At 36.7% G+C, this 23,367-nt stretch overlaps 1 protein-coding gene across 1 annotated transcript in view; it reads right to left on the bottom strand.

Moving 5' to 3' along the window:
* The window catches only part of UBN2 (ubinuclein 2), a 51,933-nt gene that overhangs the window by 9,229 nt on the left and 19,337 nt on the right, over positions 1-23,367 (bottom strand). The window contains 14 exon segments of the mRNA XM_036400503.1: positions 923-1,012; positions 1,727-1,973; positions 5,912-6,122; positions 6,124-6,571; positions 6,574-7,441; positions 8,161-8,203; positions 9,559-9,609; positions 12,914-13,057; positions 14,215-14,328; positions 14,974-15,092; positions 16,434-16,563; positions 17,273-17,343; positions 20,656-21,154; positions 22,120-22,232. Coding sequence (XP_036256396.1) covers positions 923-1,012; positions 1,727-1,973; positions 5,912-6,122; positions 6,124-6,571; positions 6,574-7,441; positions 8,161-8,203; positions 9,559-9,609; positions 12,914-13,057; positions 14,215-14,328; positions 14,974-15,092; positions 16,434-16,563; positions 17,273-17,343; positions 20,656-21,154; positions 22,120-22,232 — 3,148 coding nt within the window.

Below are 23,367 nucleotides of genomic sequence, written 5' to 3'. Positions count from 1 at the left end.
AAAGCATGAGTGAACTTTTGTTTTTGTAACTTGCAGTAGGAGAGACAGGAATTTGGCAGGTTCAGCTTTAGCATCACCAAAAAGTACATGGTCTTTACTGAGTGGAAGACTTTGCTTCTTTTTTGTAGGTCATTTATTAGAAATAGCATTATTTATATATCAAGCTTCATACCAAAACACTGCCCAGTTTTTTTTTGGTACTGAGAACCTCTCAAATAAAGAATGAAGAATGCCCACCAAGCTGCCACCCTTCCCATTCCTTCTCCTGGCCCCCAGAAAACACATACAGGTGACAAAGAAAGGTGTACACTCTAAAATGCACCCTCTAAAGCTTTCTGAAAATTTTCCTGCTCTAAGCCTTACAAACAGAAAAATAAAATGCTCTGCTTCAAGTTTCTCTTCTCAATAAAAATATCTTCTATCAAGCATAAAATTCCTAAGGAAAGCAGACATTCCATTAAGAAACCATCCCACCATTTACATGTGAATATAGTCTTCAACAATGGAAAAAGCTTTTAGCCGGAAGGTCAGTTTCTCCTTCAAAGGGGAAATGAAAATTTTTAGTGGGAAAAAATTTTATGCAGCCTATAAACAATCATGTTACTGTCCAGTAAGTACTATTCCTTTTTTCCCCACTAGCTGAATTTGTACACTTCAGTTTCTAGAATTGTTGCAGTAAAGTACTGGAATTTTTGGGTTTTTTTTGTTCCTGATATTGAAGAGTAGTAGGGGAAAACAAAATCATTCAGGTTCCAAAAAATACTGCTACAATAGAGTACGTTCTGCCAGCTGCTCCCAATGTTCGTCCTGTGTTGTGTCTTCTCTAAACTAAGTACTGATGTACATTATATTTCAGTCTAAGGCAGAAATCTGACTTTTAAGTTAAAATAAGTTAAAAATAAGAAATATATCATGTCTTTACCTGTGTAAGCTTGCTGCAAGTGAGCAGGCAGAGGTGAGTGAGACAGCGTTGCTGCATGCTGAGCACCTGGCTGTAAACCCTTCAGTAAGTCTGGAGGGAAAAAAGGGAGAACAAAGATAAAAAATAAATCTTGAGGAGAGAGGCAGTCTCTGTGAAATAAAGTTTTTGTTTTTATAGTCTAGCAGTAGTAGCTTATCTCCACAACAAAGAATAAATACCTGATAGCATTCTGATGGTTGGAATACGTCAACAAAGACAAACCTATTCAAATACAGTTAGTCAAATGTCAGAGCAAGGACCATGCCTTGCTATTGGGATGCAACTCTTCATGTAATTTGGTTTGGCAGAAAGACCAACATTTCATATAGCTTAAGGACATAAATAGCTTCCTTATAAGCATGAAAAAGTAAATGCCATTGTGGTTGACAGTTCTTTGTAAGAGAGCTGTTTGATATCTGAGGTTATTGAGTTAAAGCTACTTTGAGGAATCACCTTAAGTCTCTTATTTGAACTGTGACATTTGAAGACTTTTAAACTCCTTTCTAAAAATAAGGTATTAGAAGTTAACCCAAAAAAGTATGTTCAAAACTAAACATATACCATGAATATAACAATGAAGTTAAGCTTTTCAAAGGTGATTTATAACATATAGGTATTATGTAAAGAAAGTTTTCACCAGTGAAGAAATCCCATTTACTCTCCTGTAGGGATTTTTATGTGTCTGAGGACTTTATTGCTTCACTACTCAATTTCCATTTTAAGGATGCATCTTTCCCTTTAGCACAGTGTCATAATTCCACTCACTCTGAGTTAGGCTGTGGTGGAAAGCCGCTGAGGTAGATCCCGAGGTGGTTGTCACTCCAGCTGTGTCCGTCCCAAAGCCAAGCAGCTCCAAGGGAAACTGGAAGGGCACAGTCACAGGAACAAGGCCACCCAGCATCCCAAAAGGAGTTAATGGTGCAGACGTCACGTTCTGACTGGTCACAGACAGGGGTGATGCCATGAGAGTCAGAGGTGAGGCATTAGCCAGTAGTGATGCTCCTGCTGTTGACTATGCAAAAAAAAAAAAAAAAAAGAAGCAGTACTTCAAGATTTTTAAAGATCTGAATTGTATTCTTTAAGGGTATAAAAATCAACTATTCCCTGTTAAGTGTTGCTCTGTTGAGAAGTATATTAAACTATTAATGAATATCCAGTTATCCACCTAGGAAGTCTTCCCAGTGCTCATTTGCTAAGCAAGCACAATTATATTGCAGATTCAGACATAAAAATATGGTTCATCTATAATGTTTTTCTCATCAGCCTTACAGCTAATTTCCTTGATCTCCTTTCTTATTATGCACTGGGCCTACAGTCACAACGTAATGCAATATCTTCTATTAGATTAGTAATATGAAATTATCCAATGCAGATCTGAAGTTCTTCAGAAGTACAGTGTTACACCTCTCCCCTTTGCAAATCTGGGTCTTAACAGAACATTATTTCTAAAGAGGTTGCAGAGAAACAATGAATTCTGAAAATTAAGATTCATATGTAAGAATCCCCAAACTTAAGAAGTCAGGTTAGCAAAATGCATACATACATATGTAGAGGTGTGTATGCACATGTCAGAGGAAAAGACAAAGGAAAATAATCTCTCCACGCTAAATGTCAAAATGAAGTTAAATTCACTGCAGCTTTAAAATAAAAATGCAAGATTAGCCAGAACATTTTAGCTACAACAGCTCCCAAATCACATTAATTCCCCTAATATTAGATCAGCTTATTCTTGTTTAACAATCATGCCTTCATTGCATATACAGTAATTTCATATGCTGATGTTCAGTTCTCTAATTATCTACTACAAAACACTTAGTATAGAAAGCACTTTGAATCAGACTCCAACTCAGATATTGTAGTTATTTGAATTAAAAGACTCAGACGGAATAGGATTACAAATCTGCATTTTTACAAGTAAGCCTCAACTAAACCCAAAATTTAGAATCATTTTAATGAACACATGAGCTTAAAATGAAAATGACATTTCACTGAGTTCTGTAATAACAACTTACAGAAAAAGCAAAGTGATGAAATCTCCTAGCATGGATAAATTTTTATTACCAGTTTTGGTCTTAAGATGTTCCAATGAAAGCAGCTAAAGGAAGGACAGTTTCTTCTCATGAGAAAACACAGTATTTTAGAACAGTGGCCCTGTAAAGGGCATTTACCTAGGCATTTACCTACAGGTGATGTTCCTAGCAAGTGTTTATGTTGGTCATCTTAAAGGTACCAACTTCTACAACATACTCTATCCCACAAGTAGAAAAAAAAAGAATGAAAAGTATCAACACACTATCATTTTCTTTTGCCTTTAAAAGTACTAATTTCACAATAAGCTTATGTACAAAAAATTGACAACTGTTCATTGTCTATGTAATCTAGTAAAGGGCAACAAAATAAAAGCAATACAGTAATGTTTTGCAACTGTGAATTTGTTGAAAAAATGCCTCAAAACAAACTTTTGTAAAGTGCTCTGCCAAGATCTTGCTTACTCCCTCAAAAAGAAGAGAGAAATACAGTGAAGAAAAGAGGTACAGAGCACACCCTAAAGGAACCGCAGATCAGATGGTTCTATTTAACTCATGTACAATAGTTCTTAAAAGGGTTCATCCTGGTCATGTAGATCTGAGTCATTAAGATCCTTAGAAGTCTAAGCTAGATTCTGCTCAAAAGTACTAATGGTAGCTAGAGCTTTTTAAGGAAATCACATATGTACTCTTTGGCTTTGTGTCCTTAAGATGTAACTTTCTGTGAGGCTTCAGCAAGTATAAACTTGTATTCTGGTAAATAATGGTGTAAATCAGAAGTGGAAAGGAGGCAAACACTTCTTGGAAGCTTCCTAGTTAAGAACACCTTTATTATCACATGAAATAATCTTTCATGTAAGCAGACCAGAATATTGTAATGAGCAATGCAGGTACCATTCTCATCTTCTAACAGCATCTCAAATAGGAATTAAATCCCTAAGACCTTAAAAGAAAGGAGATTCACTTTCAGTCTTATGTGAAGTTGTAAGAAGAGTAACTTAGTCCTTAGTACATGGTTCCTAAAAACTAGCCTGGAAGTGATGTTGGCTCAGCAGCCAGCCATTAGGCATTTATTTATAGCTAAATAAAACCTCTGTTATCACAAATCTCTTCCCTTTTAGTGTACTTGAACTGGGAGATAATTTAATTCCCATCTTTCCTTGAATGTACTCCACTGACTAAGCTTCACAGTGCACAGCAGCAACAGCCTTATTCCATGGTTTATCTTCTTTGATTGAACCATTTTTATGAAAGTAATTTCTGAAGTGTTAGAAAGCCCACATGAAAGGTCTCAATAATTATTTTAGTGATACCGTATGCTGCTCAGTACCTTTAGCTGATTTACCCCTTTCTATATACCAACACACCTTATTTTGCTGTATTATACTACGGACTCATGTTACTTATTATACACCACACACCCCCACAATTCAGTGCCACAATTCTTCAGTAGGACTGTGGCCAAAATGCATTTCATTACTTGGGTGACCAGTGTTTCTAACAAAAAAATTACTTGCCTTTAGCTACAGGAGGGTTTGCCAGAATTCATCTCATCCAGCACAGCACTGCTTACTTCCCTTCTCAGTCATGTTAAAGCACTACCACACCCATTTCACATTTTGTTCTACATCACAGCCATTGCATCCACTGAATTCTGCTGACTGCACCAGGAAGAAACAACCCTCTTCCCAATCCATTCATTGTAGCTCTTTTTGTCTCCTCCAGGCACCTTCAAGAGTACTCAAACTGCACTGTACTTGGCTCAGCTCTTCTGCAGACCCTCTGTGGCCTGTACACAGCTTACAGGCTGTGGATCTCTTTGCCATTCAAAGCACCCAGAGTAAGTGAACGCTGTGTCAGAGCCTGCCAGACATTTACTGCTGACTGTTTCGGTACAGTAGGATGAAAGACCATAGAAGTGTCTTGTAAAAATCATCTTCCTCCTGTTATTCAGCTGCATTAAGAAGAATTTGATGGCAAACTAAAAGATTATAAAATATTGCCAGAAGTCAAGTATACATCACTCCCATGCAACAGAAATGTTTCAAAATGTTTCACTATTTAGAATAATACTAAGTTTTTGATTTGCTGTACACCAAGAATATAATTTAAAGCAATACTACTTTTTTGTAAGTATTGATGACTTCAGCATAGAGAGCACTAGAAAGAGGAAAACATCAAATCATCTCAGTTCCCAGTAAGAACACAACCTAGGAAAGCAGGTTGTCTTCTGAGTAAATAATAGGTTTATAAGTTTAAGAACAACAGTATTTTCAAAATATTTGTTTTGTTTGATTTGTCTTGTCTCTAGTGATAGTATAAGCTTTCAGTTTCTAGGGTATTTATATAATAATGGGGTGTCTCATTCAGTTTGACTAGATCCTACAAAATAAAATACAGTCACAATACAAAAGAAAAGCCCTTGCAAGTGTTAATTACAAGTCTTGAATTACACTCAACCACGGGCAACTGAACTCTAGTTTTGTAGTAATCATGAAGTCTGACAACAAATGTACGAAGATACCTTTTACATGACCACCATCCTTATAAATATGTAAATATGAGAGAATGCACAAATCAAATAATGCAAGTACATACCACATCCCCTGAAAATATGGTCACACAAAGCTTACCTTTTCTAGCGCTGTCAAAAGAAAAAAAAGTGAATTCTTTTCCACAGTATAGACTGACAAACAGTTTACAGTGAGGATTTGTTCCACACTGATCCTTGCATTTCACATCAGCTGGAAATACATATTCTTTAGTGTGAAACAGTTTCATCAGTATCAGCATTATGCTTAGAAAGGCAAAAAATTAAATTTATGACATTTACAAATCAAGGTAAAAAATCCTAAGAATGTTTACAAAATAAATGTGATAAACATTAATGTACAGCTCAAATGTAAACTTGTTTGATGCATACCTGCACGCTGGCTGCTACAACTGGAGACCCTGAGGCAGAAGATGGTCTGTGTGGAGTTGACAATTGTTTAGTAGCACCCTGTGTTCCACTTCCTGCTCCCCCAGACAGACTAGTCCTACTAGCTCCACTTGAGTTAAGGTTACTGCCTCTGCTGGCAGGTACATTCATTCCAACTCCACCCAGATTATTTTTACCAACAGTTCCAGAAGGAAGAGTTGGGCAATTTTGAAGAAGCCTGAGGGTTTTTTGCAGGCTGAAGGCCTGAGGTGCGATTAGAGGACAGCAAATTCACTGTGGGAGACTGCCTGCTGATATTTACACCACTGGTCTGTTTATGAAGGGGGTTGTTGCTGGAGTGACTACTCTGGGAAACTAGTGCACTTGAACTGGAAGAACTGGGTGTTGTTGCAGGCCTGGGGGATGAGGTGGACTTGGATGAAAATTTAGGTGATGCATTGGGCTTGGGTGTCACAGAGGGCTTAGATGAAGTGGGCTTGGGAGAGGCAGCAGGTTTGGGAGAGGCAGCCATGGAGAAGGGAGGCTTGAAACCCTGGGAAGAAACTTGTGACACCATAGCCTTGGCTAAATAGTTACTAGAGGTAGAGGTGCTGGATGTTGTCCGAGAAACCAGTGGGTGAGACACTTGAGAGCCACTTCCGATGAGGGATTAGACAAAGGCAGGCGATACACTACAGACTTATCTTGAGCCTTGATCACTGGTGATGAGCAAGAGAGTTTGGGATTACTACTCAATTTCACCACAGGATTGGTCTGTGATTTACTAATAGTTGCTTGTAAGGGAGATACGTATTTCTGTTGTACAGCTGAATGCTGGTGCACCTTTGTCACTTGTGATGTTGAGGAAGTACCACCTTGAGCCTCAGCAGATGATACCAAGATGTCCTTAGTTCTTTGAGAGGAGGTGGAAATAGCTGCTTGAGTCTTAGAGGAAGAAACATGAGTCTGAGAAGAGGAGGAAGCAGCTTGGATCTGACTTGACCTCTGTAGTCCTTGTTGAAGTAGTTTGGCTGGCAAAGGCTCTAAGGAAACCTTGGGATTTTGAATTGAAGATCCAGCAATAAGGCCTGAAGAGATACCAGTGTGAACTAAGTCCTGGGGTTTCTTTGGTACTGGCCCTGTGTGACCAGCAATAAGACTTGATGAATGGGATGTTTGAGTGGGCTCTACTTTCTTTGAAGTTGCCAGAGGCAACTTACTCATAATGCTTGCTAGTTTCTCTTCCCTCAGCCCAGGGCGAGGTCTGGATGTTGGTGTGTCTATGGTGGACCCAAGAGGTGATCCCTTGGCACCATTATTGATAACTGCCAGAGCATCAGAAACAGAGTCCAGCGAGGGTGGGTGGAAAGAGAGGTCTTCATCCAGTGAGTCATCCAAGCAGATGGTCTCTGGAGCTGCTGTGCAGCTAGAGCTGGCTGGGGTGCACACAGCTGCACTGGAACTCAGTACAGGAGCACAACTTGAATTGACTGAAGACATACAGGTTTTCTGTTCTTTTTTTGGACTGGAGTCCTGAAAATGAAAGGATAAGAAACATCAGGTAAAATAGTCTTCCTGAAATTGATTTAAGGTAATCTTCAGTGTAATACTTTTATGCAGATTTTTAATACTTAAAAAAAGACTGTAATACTTTTATTTCAGTAAATTCAGACAAACCAAAGATCTACTACTGAAATTTTCATATTAAGATACTTAGGATGTCTAGGTGCTGGAGCCCTGTGCGCTAATTCAATATTTGGATTTAAAAATCTAGTGTTGTTGCTCCACATAACTAAAAGTGTCCATACAGTGAAGAACAACCAATATTGTGAAGAATAGGGTAACTATTCTGATCACTTACTAAAACTGCTACTGAATTAAGACAACACCTGGTCATGTCAAATGAGGACCTCTATACTATATATGGTATCCTTCCAACCACACTGTTTTCCAGTGATGCTAAGTTTATGTTAAACTTAAAACACACAAAGCACACATTCAAAAATGTGAAACATCACTGCAACTAGTACCTCTTCATAGTCAATTTTCAAAAAAACAATATAGCCTAAAGTGGCAAAGTTACACAGAGGTATTTTGTACTACATTCTTTGAAGTAATGCACCATCAAGCCAATAAGGACTGCCTGAAAAACTTTCTGCAAGAATTTTTCAGATTCAGAGGCAGAAACAGGTTGTATCAAATGGTCACACTGGACCATTAAGTGGTATTCAGATATTTTAATAGACTTTTACCTTCACTTTGGGTTTAGGGGCCAGAATCACCTTCTTCTTTGCCCTGAAACAGAAGGGATAAATGTGCATCAGAAGACCAAAACAAAAGGCAAGTAACTTTCATTTTAAGTGTTACCTTGATTATACACCAATAAACTAGAATGATGGCTACAGGAATCCAGCTTAAATAATAAAACATCCTTGAAATGAAAAATGGTTTAAAATATAGGGGGAAAGAAAAATAGCACACTATCAATTCATTTTCCTGGTCATGTATCTCAATGTAAATTAGTTGCAAAATCAACTGAATTGATGATATAGCCTGACATATAGATCAGGGTATATGCAGAGAGCTGGTTTTATTTTTCTGATTTAGAGGAACATCAAAATATCAGTTAATTTCAGCCTCTCAATATTATCAGTTTGCTTTGTCTACACAGAAGTCTTCTAGAATAGCAATAGAATTTCACTTTTTACATTGATGTTTTTGTCCCTGAGGAAGATGCCTCCTATTCTCATTTATTTCAAACTGGATAAAATCAGCTGTTTCTTCCCCCTACAAAAGTGGTTTGTTGCTTATCAACTATTAAAACAGTTGTATCTAATTTGTTTGTTGCAAGAAGTAATTTAGCAAACTGTCAGATTTTCTTCTGCAACATACACAAACTGTAGTTATGCAAGCAAGGACAGCATTAGGGATTATTAGTTATCGGCTTCAACTTAGAGGTTCAGCATTTCACACTTTATTTCTTCAAGGGCAATCAACAGATTTATATCTTGGAGGCAATTTTTGATCCTTTCCTAAGCAACTAGAAATACCTGGTTAAAAAAAGACTTTAATGTAGGTGGACCATGACTCAGTTTTGATGTTATGTAGAAAAATACCCTATGTTAATCATATTTATCACAAAAGTTGCAATTGCAGTGTTATTTAAAGTCATAACAATCTATTTGAATTCTGACTGAATGTGGACAGCTCCAGAGAGGCACACAGCGTTGTCTGAAAATGAAGATGATAAAATCCCACTAAGATACACAGACTTCTGTGATTAGAGATATTTTTGAGGAAAAGAAAAAAGCAGGAAGTACTGCACTCTGAGTTCAGTTTAATAGGTTGAATGCCAAAATTTAGGCAGTGCGCAGTGCTTTGAGTAAAAGGTATTAATTCAAGAATTAATACCCCTGGAGTTATCTAGCCACTTCACAAGTGAGTTAAAATATAATGCCACAAGAACGTTACAGTTATATACCTAAATTAAAGCATTAAAGAAGATTATAAGCATCATGTAAGTATCTTCAAACAAATCCCAAAGTACCTCCCTTTCCTTCCCTCTGTCTAAAACAGGTAGCAGGAAGATGAGAAAAGATGCTCTGCACAACCTAAAGATCTTGTAAAGCAAATTGTCCTATTATACTCACGGAGCAGAAGTGAGGTGATTGTGAACACTTCGGCTTTCCTTAAAAAGCATCCTAAAAGAGTGGTGAGAAAAGAAACATGAAATGATTCTACAGCGACAAACAGCCTCTGACCACCAAATACCCAAATATCCTTTGGTTTTCAGAACCAGCCTTTGATTATCTGTCCCCAAGGGAACTAATGATTACTCTGCAGTGCTGTCATGGTATAGGTCTTGGCATCCATAAACAGAAGATCTAAAGAAATTATAATACTTTGCGTTTATGCTCAAAATACCTCAGTAAATGGCCAAGCAAAAATCAACATAAGAGAATATTACTTGCTTCAACTGGACAGAAGAAATACACTTTGAATGCTCACTCCTCAAAGACTAATGAAATAGTTCAAATATAAAATAAAAGATTATTGTAAACTCTTCACACTACAGTCCAACAAACTGATCCATAGTCTTGGGTTTGTGGTTATTAATCTCTTGTGGGGTTTTTTTAAAGCACAGAAGATAAAAGAACACAGTAGCCAAGCTTGTTTCTAGTTTTCTTCAGTACTTTTAGTACTGAATAAACTTTAGTAAAAGTTTTTGAAAGTTTAGTAAAAGAAAAACTTGAAGCTATTGTGTATAATTTCTCTGACTTCAGTTACACTGGACTGACACATACATATTGCTACAGAGCCAAGGAATGGCAGGAGCCAGTATGACACATCTCAATACTTGCCATGCTTTTATTCAATGTTTTCAGCTCCTTAGTTGCCAAGTGGAAAGTGAAAATGATTGCTGACCTGTATCTATCCTACAGCTTACTATTCAAATGCAGCTATGAATAGACAATGAACACTTGGTCCCCTTCCTTGTTTCCAGATAGGCAAACTAGGAAAGGCAATATTTTCTTACAGCACTGCCATCACATTGACACTGACCACACCATGAACAGCTGTCTAAACAAGAGCTTTTCACCACTGATAATATAACCTGCAGAGCTGCAATAATTACAAAAAATCTGAGTATCCAAAAATCTCATGTCATCTAGTAAGAAAACACTGATCCTCTCACTACAGTTCAATGCCTTACTTCTCAGATTCTATTTCCAGCTCCATTTTCACATTTTCTTCACCAAACTAACCTCCAAATCTGTATTGCATTGTTCCATCAGAGACTACTAAACACCTATGAAGAACATCATGGGGCAAAACCAACATTCGTTGTTACATGTTTAACGTGCCACCTCCTGACATATGCAGCTTCTTCAGAATATTTCCCTTCCCACCTCCTTCTTGGTGCTTTATCCATTCCTTAATCTTTTCAATTTGGAAATAAAAATTCAGAACTAATCACAGGCCCCAGTAATTTGTAGCATCATCCTTCAAGGTTAAAGACACAATTTTAGGTATTATAAAAGGACAGAAATCAGACATGGTACAAAGAAAAGACAGAGCAGTATATGAAGTCCCTTCCACCCTTAACATTCTGTAATTCCCAGTTATGATCAATACCTTCCCTCTTCCTTCCCTATATAGCTATAAGAAACATTAAATACAGTTAACTTTGAAAGTGCAAGAAATTTTTCTCCTAAGCTGAACCCACAAAGTTCTGGTACCATAGACCTATCCTGATCAGTAAGAATTCCTTAAAAAATACATGGTCAATAGATCAGTTTTAGCATTAAATACCTAATTTTTTTTCAAGTTTATATAGTTCCTTCTCACTTGAGGCCACATATAAAAATGAAAAAATTATAAGCCTTCAGCATAATCCCTAACATAACATCCCAACAAAATGAGCATTCAGAATACAAACTATGTAGTCTATTAGGAATTACCACTGCCAGACTCCAGGAAATACTTTCTTTTCCTCTTTCCATGCAAACCTGTTTGCCTACAAATTATAATCCATAACTTTCTTTAACAGAAAGCAAAAAAGTGCCACCCAGTAGATACAGGACAATTTGTAAGTCATTATGGTACTAAAACCACCCAGTTAGTAAATGAAGTGTTGGTGGTCAACAGGAAGTTATGATCTGTCACCTGTTGGGGTTTGTTTGGTCTGTTGGTGGTTTTGGTTTGTTTTGGGGGGCATTCTGGTTTTTTGTTTAGTTTTTGTCTTTTGTTGTTGAATCCAATTGTATGGATAGTTTAAAAGCTCATGGAAATTTTCAGCAGACTTATCCAATGGAGAGAACCGTATATTTTATAGCTTTCCAATTCAAAGTTTAAACATGCTTCACTTCTATGTATTCTTGAATCACCTCACTATCTCTTGACTATTTCTCCACTATCATCAGTGATCTTTCTGTCCTATCTTCCATTCTTAAAAAAAACTGGGATTCTCTGTCTCATCTAATTCAATAAAATCTTCGTAACAGATAACATCAAAGTCGTTAGTCTACTTACACAAAAAACTAAATAATTGAACCAAAATAAGTCAGCTGTATGCCAGGAAGTGCAAAACTTCATTTGTTCTTTTTGTTACTATTTAACTGGCTATTTCCACACTGACCAATCTTAGAAATATCTCAGTACAGTTATTTTTACAGCTTGAAACAGACTTGACTAAACTAAAATCAAGGTATTAATGAGCAAGTTAAGTAGTTGTACCATTTTGCTTTTACAATCAGGTTGAGGTTTGATGAAATTATCTTCTGCAGTGGGTGCTACAGAAAGAAAGAACTCAGGCCAAACCATACTTGCTCCTCTTTCACCCCAAACCATTAGAAATCTCTGCCAAACCTGTGTTTCAAAACAGTTGACTATTGCTCCCATTTTATTTCTCTCTCTCTTTTGTGTGGTTCCTTCTTCTTACATCTGTAAGAAGCAAGTCTAGAAACCGGTGTGTTTTTAACTGCTGTAAAACAAAGCATCCCAACTGCAAACAAGACATAGAGAGCAAGAACCTTAAATCTGTTGTGAACATTGCTATCAAAATTCTAGCTTATAATTTTAAAGCCCGTGTGAGCAGTCTGATAATGCAGTGTTCCAACATACAGGCAAACTGATTTCCAGATCATTATCAGTTCCTATATCACAAAGAACTTTCCAAGCTGTTACCCTCCCACCTCATACTTCTCCTCAAATGAAGCTTCATGCTGTGTTAGAAGCAGTGGCAAATTCAGTTTCTAGGAGATGATAAAAGCAAATAGCTGTCCAAGGAAAACAGTGGGTTTTTTCACTCTCAGGCTTACAAACAACACAGAAAATTAATTCTAAAAAAATATTTGTTCTTCTAAACTATTCCAGCTTCACAAACATACTCCTAAGTTCCAACCAATATCAATAGTACATAGTTGAGTCAATGTAAGACAATAAATAGGAACTGAAGAAATCATTAACACCATAATGAGTAGATACCTAAAGCAGTTATCTTACCTTGCCTGCATCCAGCCTTTAGGCCAAAGTGGTTTCACTTCTGTTTCCATAAAGGTTTTGAGGTAATCTTCAGCAGACTGACTTCTATTTGGCTCTAGCTCATAACATCCCAGCTTGATCTTGACAAGATTACACAACAGAGACCTGCAAAAAGAAACAAAATAAATATATTGAAAGACACAGTCCTTTCAAAAGCTCAGCAGAGTCTAAGAAATTGAAGCTGCTGTCTACTGATAGTTGTAGGAAGTGCTCAGTTCCAACTGTGTTTTTTGGAAGTTTATACTGCACAAAGTATTGCTATTACAAACTCGTATGCTCTACCATTGAAATCCATCCTACACTGAGTACTTCAGAGGATTCTTTCTGATAGGGATTTTATCTTTTGATCTTAAAAATCTAAAAGTACACACAGTTAAGTAACATCATCCTTTTAGAGACTCTTGAACAAAAAAAGCAACAGATTTAAGTATCTCTCCCCTCCAGGTCAGTCCAAGCTATATTGGTAGTACATATTTTATGAAGCTTTCTTCCCTGTTGTCTTCACATACCAAAAAGACTCGTTGAGAGAAGTCCATCAGCCCCTTTTAGTAATACATACATATATATATATACACACGCATACACACTTGTACTAAAATTATCTTAGATCTTGCGTGAGAAATTACTAATTCAGAAATATGTGCTTGCTTAAAAGTCTAGATTACTTAAATAATAGTCATCTCAGTTTTTCAGAAAAATCTGTTCTAGGAAACCAAACTCTAGTATCTGATCATTTCAGATAAGAATCTGTGCTGCTCTTGAGATATAAAGAATTTCTGTTCAGAGGGAACAGAAGGGGTTAAGATTAATACATTTTTCTAGTTGTTGTTGGATTCGGAGGCTTGCCAAATCAATATCACCAATCTTGATGGCCTGTCCTCCTGTGGCAGACATCTCTAGTGCTCATTGGTGTTTTGTAATGTATTCTAGAAAGGTGAGAAGCAGCTATAACACTGCTTACACACCTGTTCTTTGACTAAAGAAGCTCAAAGTCCTGGAGTCCGAAAATTCTCATGTATTTGGATAAAGCAAAAAAAACAAGCAGTGAAACGTGAAAGGGTTGGACACAGGATTATTTTCCTTTTGAGTTAAAGATGAAGATGTTTCACCATAACAGAATTCCAGTTTGCCTATTTAGCACCAACACTCTTCAGAACTCCTCCAAGGTGTAATTCTGGGGAAAATTATTTATTCAACCGTATCATGTAATAAAATCCTCTTGGAGATCCCTTTATAAAGTCAGTGAAAATTCTTGGTTTTACCTCACTGTGTCATCCCAGTGAAACTTCTTTCTGGGTCCAACAACCCTCTTTCCAGGTTTCTCATCATCGTCTTCCTCTGATCCATTTTTCTCTCGTTCATCTTCTGCTTGCAACCTACAGTTGGAACAATTATTTTATTTAGAACTACACTATACAAACAAAATATTTCATTAAAAAGGAGTGTCACTCAAGGGTTGGGGGGAAAAACAACCCACAGAGGACCTATTTTCAGATTTTTGCTACATTTCCTTATAAGATAAACAGTGATTACACTGTGATACCTCCCTCTCCCCACTGCTTTATAGTTCTCAGAGAAGTGAAAAGGACACACTCTACAGATGAAGCTTATAGCATCAGTGAAAGCAAGCAATGCCTCTACTGGGAACTGGCAGGGTACTTATCAAACTATTAATACCTCTCCAAGTCTAAATTTACTTAACTATGATCAAAACAATTACAATGAACAAAGATAAAGTATATCAACCTCAACACACCATCCTCCTCCATTAATCCACCATGTTAGGTAATCAACCAGTAATCCTTCAGATTATTTTTTCTATCAAGACCTATCTCACTCAGTTAATGGAATTTCTCTCTGACATTAGACAATAACACACAAAATTAAGTAATTTGTACAATTAAAGAAAGACCCCCTTAAACTGGAGCTGAGTGATTTTCTAAGCTAAGGAAGTAAACAACATGGATACAAACTTCCAGCTGGGTTCTAAATAGGCTTGCACAGCCTCCCGAGTAACCTACTTGGCATTCTTGGCTTGATTGCGGGCCTGACAGTCCTCTTGATACTTGCATAACTGTTCAGGCATGACGTTACTGACAGCCAGTTTCAGCTTCTGCAATGGCTCTCTCAAGCGGTCATCCTGTGAAAAGAGGAGTACCAAAATAATCCTATTACATGTAAAATAAAGACCATTTCAGACAGTCTCATGAAAATTTCTGGATTACTCCCAAGGTAACATTCCCAGTACTACTTATGGACTGTGAGAGACATACTTCTACATGGCACTTGAATCCTGTTAGGTGCAACAGCATTATATAAATGCATGTAAGTCTCAGATGAGAAACAACAAAAAATAGTCACAAATAAATGTGTCATGAACATCCCAAAACCTTATGGCATTATCTCTTTAAATAATGCTTTTAAATTAAAATAGGGAAGGGAAAAAAACTTAAGGGGGAAAAAGTAAAATAAACTGACCAATCAATATCTCAGCATTTGCAAATAAATAGCCTATTAATCAGGTCTCCAAAAACTGTGGTATAAAAACATCCTAGGTAATGAATAAAATATGAATATGTATTATATTATCCAAGTGGTAGATTGTTATGACATGCAATTTATGTGCCTGAAAGGTAAGGACTATGTATTTAGAATGGTCTCCAAATACTAAGAATTTCAAACATTAAGGTAATATACTATACACTTCGCTACATGTTTTAAATTCACTTTCTACATCTTCTGACTTTACATTATTAATTTTAATTGCTTATTGAAAAGAACTAGAATATTCTTTTATGTTTATCTGCTTAGAAATAATAGCATTTGAATCTGTTTGCCTTGTTAGCAAGCACTGAGATCTCAGCATTCATTTTCAGATCCTCTGCAAGATTTAGTCCTGGATTTTATCTAAAGAATCTGGTCAGGGGACTTCAGACCACAGATAACTTTTCTGTTCAACAGGAAAATAATCTTCAAAAGAAAAGTAACTGAAAATGGCATACAAAGTATTTGTAAGACCTAGCCACAAAAGGAAATTTGAACAAATAATACAGGCTGGGTCATCTATTATCCACATTGCCTTCCTTTTTTCTTGACAGAAAAGTGAAAACCAAAGTACGTATTTTTAGCCTATCATGACCATTATTACTGTGGCTTTCTAATTCTGCTGCTTTGATATGTACCCTAAGACTACAGTAATACTTAGGGATGACAGCAGAAACACTCCTTAATAGCCTGTATCCAGCTTTCAAGATGAAAGCACTTCCTTCTCAACTAAAGACTCTGAAATACTTAAAATATTTGTTCCTAACCTAGTGACAATATCATGTATATGGAAGGAAGCTTTTAAACTTATCTAGCAACTGACCCAAAACATTTTTCTTGATTTGAGGCTGTGTGGCTACTGCTCTACTCTGCTGCAGCAAGGAGAACTGACTGTCATATAATTGCCTCCTGCTGGAGCTGCTCTCCCCATCCTTACCTGGACATTGAGGTGTAACTTCTTCAGGCGCTTTATGAGCGTGTCCTTATTGCACGGCACGAAAGCCTCCAGGTGTGAGTAGACTCCATTGCGGATGGCAGGATTCACCTCCTGCAGCTGCAGCTCAATACTGACAAACAACAGGAGACAGTCAGACACACTCCAAGGTAAAGATGACTTCTGAACAAAAACCTAAGGAAGCTTGGGAAGCATAGCATATTCTAGCTATGCATATTAAAAATAGCAGCTTGAGATATTTTCAGATAAGCTTTTTTATAAAAGGAAGAAGTCCTAATCAATGGCAAGAAACCATTCACATAGTTGTCCAGCAATGTTGAACATTCAAAAACATTAAAAAAATTCAAATAATTCAAATTTAGTTTACACCAACCACTGTGAATCAAAATTGAGAGACTTTGTGATAGTCTTCTAGAGATTACTTTTGTTTCCTAGATTATGAACACAGAACTTTCTATATTAAACCCTTAATTGAAGATTACAGAGAAAAAAAAAAATCTGGTGTTTGCCCACATGAAAGCTGAAGGTCCTTTGAGTAACAAAAGTGGGAGACAGGAGTAAATAAAGGCAATTTTGTTGAAGTTTACACATGAAGTCAAGGACCAGGGCACTACAAAACATTTTACACTGGATAAAGACAGACAGGCATGACAGGAATTGTACACATACATAAGTCTCTTTAGCTAATAACTAGCTTAGACTGATCTACCTTCATTGACTTTTAAGGGATTTGTTGGAACAACCTCAATAATACTTCCTCTTCTGTACTTTTCCTTTCACCCCCTTTCCAAAAAGGGAAGGTTCTACAGATAAGCACTTACTCCAGAAGGATATTATTCATGTCTTGTGTGAAAAACTTCTTCCTGCCTTCTTCATCAAACATCTTGGCAGCCTAAAAATACAAAAAAAAAAAAAAAAAGGCATTCAAGCTCATAGAGTATTTTGAACCAACAATCTTTGTATCTTTACTTTTACAGCCACATCATATTCTTATTTCCCAGAAAAGGTTACTTGGAAAAGAATAACGAAAACCAAGCTATTCTCAGCTGTTTAGAAAAAACTGAGGATTGTTACTGTTATATTCAATATACACACCTTGCTCTAGGGCAGGCAATCATTCTGTTTAGGATCTGCCTGGATCACTGATGTTAACACATTCATCTTTTGAATAACCATTAAGAAAATTGTAGATGCTTTATCACCATCAACACCACCAACATTCTACTATCTCTGTTCTAAAAAGAGAAGCATTGTTTGACAGGTCAAGAAGGCAACAGCATTAACTAACACATTTCTACTCCATCTTTTTCTACCTGTTATGTGCCTCATCCAGTTGCACCTTTCCAGCTTAGAGCTCTCTCAAACCTTCACTGCAATTTCTACAACAGGATTATATTTGCTAGAGGAATACCTCATCCCTCTTTTCTGTTGCTGTCCAGCATTCTTGCCATCCTTAGACTGTACCTTTAGTGTTTTGTCTGGTATTTTTGTTCTTTTTATCAGAAGTGTTTACTGATCTCCCAGCAATTCCCATGCAGAATCCCTTTATCTTTGTTCTTATCACCTAGATACATTTTTTTTCTCCACAAGGAATGACAGCTTATAGGACAAAGCCAATTCCCTGTACCATTTTACAAAAATCAGTAAGAACCTTTCTCTAGTGTACATCTACTCTGCAGAAATTCAGAAGCTGAGAAAAAAGAGCCCTTAAAAAATCCCATAGAGTAGTGACTTGCAACAACGTAGCTAAAAACTACAAATAAGTCCAAGTGTTAACATGATTAAATTAATTTATTACTATTAAATACTTACTCTTCTTGCTCTTTTTAACTGGCCCATTTAAATTTGAAAGAAAAGTGTTTTCTAAAAATTGTGAACTCTACCTCTCTTCCTGTGTGAACTGCACAGGAAAAGAGTGTGACGCTCAAAGCTGTAAGGTAGCCCATTGTCTGAATGCTTTATCACTTCAGTCATGAACACTGATACTGGAGTTTAAGTTCCTGCAAGGACTGCATTTCACTCATTGCTTCCTACCATAAATACAGCTGCTGAGGGGATGGTACTATCTGTTTAAGAACACTGAAGCATTTGTCCTGCTAAAAAAATTAGAAAGGTTATGGATGCCTTCAAGTGATAGGGTACCAAAAAGACAAGTCAGAAAGTCTTAAATCCAGGACCTTTATGCTTAATTAACACAAGACACGTTAATTGACACATTAGAGTCATCTGGTTTATATAAAGCAGAAGGAAAAAGCTTTGACATTTTAGTCTCAGCTAGACCTTGAAAGGCAATTCCAGCATTATACTATTATGCTGGACAGCACTGCTGGCTTTTAAAGAGAGCAACACCGGCAGATTCAAAAACTTCATCACTATTACTAACTATGGTTGGGGTTTATTTCCAGAGTGATTATCTTGACAGTGACCTTAAAGACAGAGGAAAAACCTCATTTATTTACTTTCCTGCTTGTTTACAATATTGCCTTCCATCAGGGTAGTATAGAATAACCCACTCGGGGAACTATTACACATGAATCTACCAAAGGAAGTCAGGAAGTTTTTATTGCCTGTAGACAGTGGCTTTCCAATCTTATTATTTTTTTAATTTTGATATATTGTACCCCATCCATGGAGCATAGGCTTCTTCCTACAGCTTTAGAAACTTTTCTTTGTGCTAAAGAGATCTAAAGCTGCAAGAGTCTGGTAAATATTTGACAAGACTTTCATTTTTAGTGCTTTTTAGAGGTCTGATTGCAATTTACAGGAGGTATGGAAGTCGCAATCTTTAAGTCAACATACAGTCTAGCTGTTCCCCAAGTATAAACTTAAACTTCCTCTGCTTAGCCAGGAATCTTTCAGAAGACACTGTCAAAAATGGAAGAGTTCCCAGCTGGTCTAGAGGAAGGTGCCCCTGCTCACAGCAGGGGGATTGGAGTGGATGATCTTAAAGGGCCCTTCCAACCCAAACCATTTTATGATTCTATGAGGAGTTATGTTTTCTAAGAGCCACTGAATTAAAGATGCCTCCCAACTGGTTTGAGATTGTAATACAGAGAAGCAACATGAATTAACTTGGGGTAGGTCACTAACACTTCCTGAATTTTGGCCTAATCCATTTCTGCACTTTTGCTAGAAGCTTATTGTTGATTCATAGCAAAATTAACCTGCATACTGAAAGGTAGACAGAAGCTCCTTCACTTCAGTTAATATTAATTCCTTGGCTGTATTTAGCTTGGTATGTTTAAAAATAAATAAGAAAACTAGAAGACATTTCTATAGACGTAAGAGCAAAGCAAACTCTGGAATTGTTTAAATTATTTTTTGTCCAAAAAAGGAAGTATGTTTTGAAAAAGCAGTTAACTATGAGTAAAGAAAAGCTGCACTTTATACTAAATATGGAAAAGCTGCACTTTATTCTAAGTAAGGAAAAGCTTTAATATAATAATTTGAACAAGCAACAAATTTATTCTCAACTTAGGACAACATCCATAATTGAAACAAGGAGTATGTAATACCTTAATACTTCTGATCCCTTTCAATAACTTACTGGAATATTTGTAACTTGTTAATTTAACATCTTTCATCCCATTTTTGAGAAGTTCAGATTCCATTCTAACCTCCCAGAAGAAAAAGTTCAGTTTTGTGGTTGGTTGGTTTGTTGTTGGGTGGTGGTTTCTGGTTTTGGTGGCTTTTTTTACTTGGGTTGTTTTTTTTTTTTTTTTTTTTTTTTTTTTTGTTTTCGGTTGTTTTGTTTTTTTTTTTAACTGGCAAGTGAAAGCCAAAAAACCTGGATCCAAAATACATGGATTTGTAAGCTGCAGTCATATGTCAGGTAACCTCCTCCAAAGTAAGAAAACACCCATTCATTCAATTTTATCAAATAATAATTCAAGTTAAAATAACACTGGTATTTCCATTATGGAGAAAAACCCATAAATAAATGAAAATTACAAGTTATTGCACATAAAAGATTTAGAAAACCCTGTTTCCAATGTGAAACAAACACTGCTAAAACAATTGACCTGCATCATCTCTGCCTGTTTTCATCTGAGTATAAACACAGCCTTTAAGATTGCCAATAACATTATTCTTCATTTCTAAAGTTTCAGCCAGCAATTCAAGGATGACACTCAAGGTCCTCATTGTTCTTCCTTGTTCTCTCAGATTCTTGAATGCAATCCACTACCAGCGAATTCATACTTACTGTTCGAAGGTCTCCAATGCGCTTTTCAAGTAGCACAGGCAGACCTTCAGGGAGGGCAGGCACCTGCTTGGGTGTCATGACCTGAGAGGTGTAGGTTGCCTGAGTGACATTTCCATTCTCTCCTGACAGCTCAGAGACTGGGCTGCCATCAGAAGTGCCATCAAGCAACTTGTCAAAGTCAATGTCCCCCAACATCTCCAGGGCACTTTCAGTTTCTTGCAGGAGCTCAGGTTCATTTGTGCTACCAAAAATGGAGAGGACAGGATCATTGATCCTAAGATTCAAGTCAGAGATATCATTTCCTGCACTGAGAGAGGAGGAAGGAATTTTACTAGGGGTAGAGGTTGCAACAGTCACTGGAGGTTTTGGACTAGGTTCCTTCTTCCTCATGGCTTCCTTCTCCTTTTGAAATTTACGGATCATGGCAGCCAGAGAGAGTGAGTCTTTATACAATTTCTTTTTCTTCTTCTCAGACTTGTGTGAATTTAAGGCCATTACTCTGTAGAGGAAAGAAACCTTTCATTAGCATGTGATTTCTGAGGCCTTAGTAACGTTTAACAAGACAACTCAAAGTTTAGTACAATTAAAATTTATCAGGGGGAAGAAGTTCTTCCTGCTTCCATCTTCAGACCATTTTATCAATTACCATAAACCTTAGGTGGTCATGTGATTACATGTTCTCCAATTGATCTGTTACATTTTATACACATTTAGGCAAAGGTTACTTCATTTTGACTTCTCAATTTAATTATGGAGAAGTTGGCACAAGTGTTAAAACTCACAGCAGATTTACAATACTAAAATACTTAAATTTGCCTCTCAATACTGCTGAATGGTAGCAGGTAGCCTGTACAGCATATATTTTAAAAAAATTCTTTTCATTGCTAAAAATTTTTAAATGCAGGCTCAAAATCTATATATTTTTTTAAACTGAGAACATTCCACCAATTTTTCACCTTGATGAAAAATTAAGTCAATAAATTTTCAGTATTCAATGAGAATATTCACAGTAAGACAGCCTCCATCCACTCAGCAATAGCTTTCTAGCAGCCACCTAATCTAGTGCCACCACCTTAATCTTTCTATGCTAGCCTCAGAACTGAGGAAAGCACAAAGTCAGTAAGAAATACATAGAAGAATAATTAAACTGTATTTACAGCTTTACAGATGAGAAACAAAGAGTTAGGAAAAACATTATTTTTCAATAGAAGATGCAATTCCTAGTGCATTCCTATTCATAATACTCAAAATTTATTTTCTGTGATTTGTCTTTCCTTATTCCTGGTGCAAAGTTTCAGGGGACAAAAGTTTAGCCTGTAGGACTGAGTAATATAAAAACCCCACAGAAATTCTGAAACAAAATCTATAAGCTATTAATTACAGTTTAAAAGTACAATAATCAAAAGTCTCAAAGCCAAACCTCAAATATAATTGAAGGGTTCTTATAAAGAAATAGAAACACACCCCAACTGCTTAGGAACTTTCATTTTCCGAGGCTTCTTCTCCTTCTCTGTCCCTTCATCTTTTCGCTTGCGTTTCTTCATTCCACGATCTTCACTTTCTTTCAACTTTGCTATCTAGAAAAGAGATCAAATAAAGGACAATGATTCTTCCACCCTAAAGGACTTCTACAGCAAGAAACATTCAGTTTTCTTTACACTTTCCAATTCAGAGCCAGGAAAAAAACCTTAATGTGTGTAAAGGCAAATAGTACCATGGATTCCTAGCAGCAGTTTCAGTTACTGACAAGTGTTAATCATTAATCATTTTTAAACAGCTATGAAATTTAGCGTTTTCAGTAATATAAATACTCTAAGGTACATGCAGAGTGCTGCCCAGCCAGTATGGCCAATGGCTACCTTGGAAGATGGAATTCCTGCACCTTCTTCTGCTACCAAAGTTCCATTGCTGACTATGAAGCTGACCACTTTGAAATATCTTTGCTGGTCAATACAGACCATCTGTCTCCACTCCCTTGCCCATCCTTAAGATTATCTGAAGGTGCAGGGCAAGGAAACTGAAAGCCTTCAGACTGTGCAAGCATCAGCCAGCAACAGGCAAACTTCTGGTGTAGTCATCAACACTGTTTTAGTCACAAATCAAAACCATCATACAGGCTGCTAGAAAGAACACTATCTGCATCACAGTGAGAGTCAGTACAAGAACCTTAAAATTAAGTGTTATAGAGCAGAAAAGGACACCAGGAAGCACTAAGTTCTCAGAAATAGCATGCAACTTGTAAATGTCATATTGCAATTATGCTTGCATTGACTGTAACTTTTCAAAGTTTATAGAACAGCATGCTGTTTGGAAAGATTGTGTATAGAATTTTAATATAGCTATTCTTATTAACTGAGTTTATTTTAATGGGTATTTTGGTTTAAAATATGGTTTATGGGTAAATATGTTTAAACTTTGTTTAAAATTCTCAATATTAGGAACAATTTCATATCATGCAAACTTTGTGCAAAAATTAAGAAGAATACTGATGAATTTAAGGTCTCATCTTGTATAATAAAATTCTTACAAAATTACAGAATCATCTGTCAGTTCAAGATGGGTGGACACAACTTGTCAGGCTGCCTAAACAGATGCTTAGTCTTACAAGACTGAATAGCCTGTGGACATCCTGAGTTAGTTACTGAATGCTAATACATGAGCCACAAAACAAAATGCAATAAAAAACAGTACCACGCATCATTCTGCTTTTGG

Source organism: Molothrus ater, chromosome 5, assembly GCF_012460135.2.
Source record: "Molothrus ater isolate BHLD 08-10-18 breed brown headed cowbird chromosome 5, BPBGC_Mater_1.1, whole genome shotgun sequence".
NCBI classification, from domain to species: Eukaryota; Metazoa; Chordata; class Aves; order Passeriformes; family Icteridae; genus Molothrus; species Molothrus ater.
This window is presented reverse-complemented; position numbering and strand designations above follow the sequence as displayed.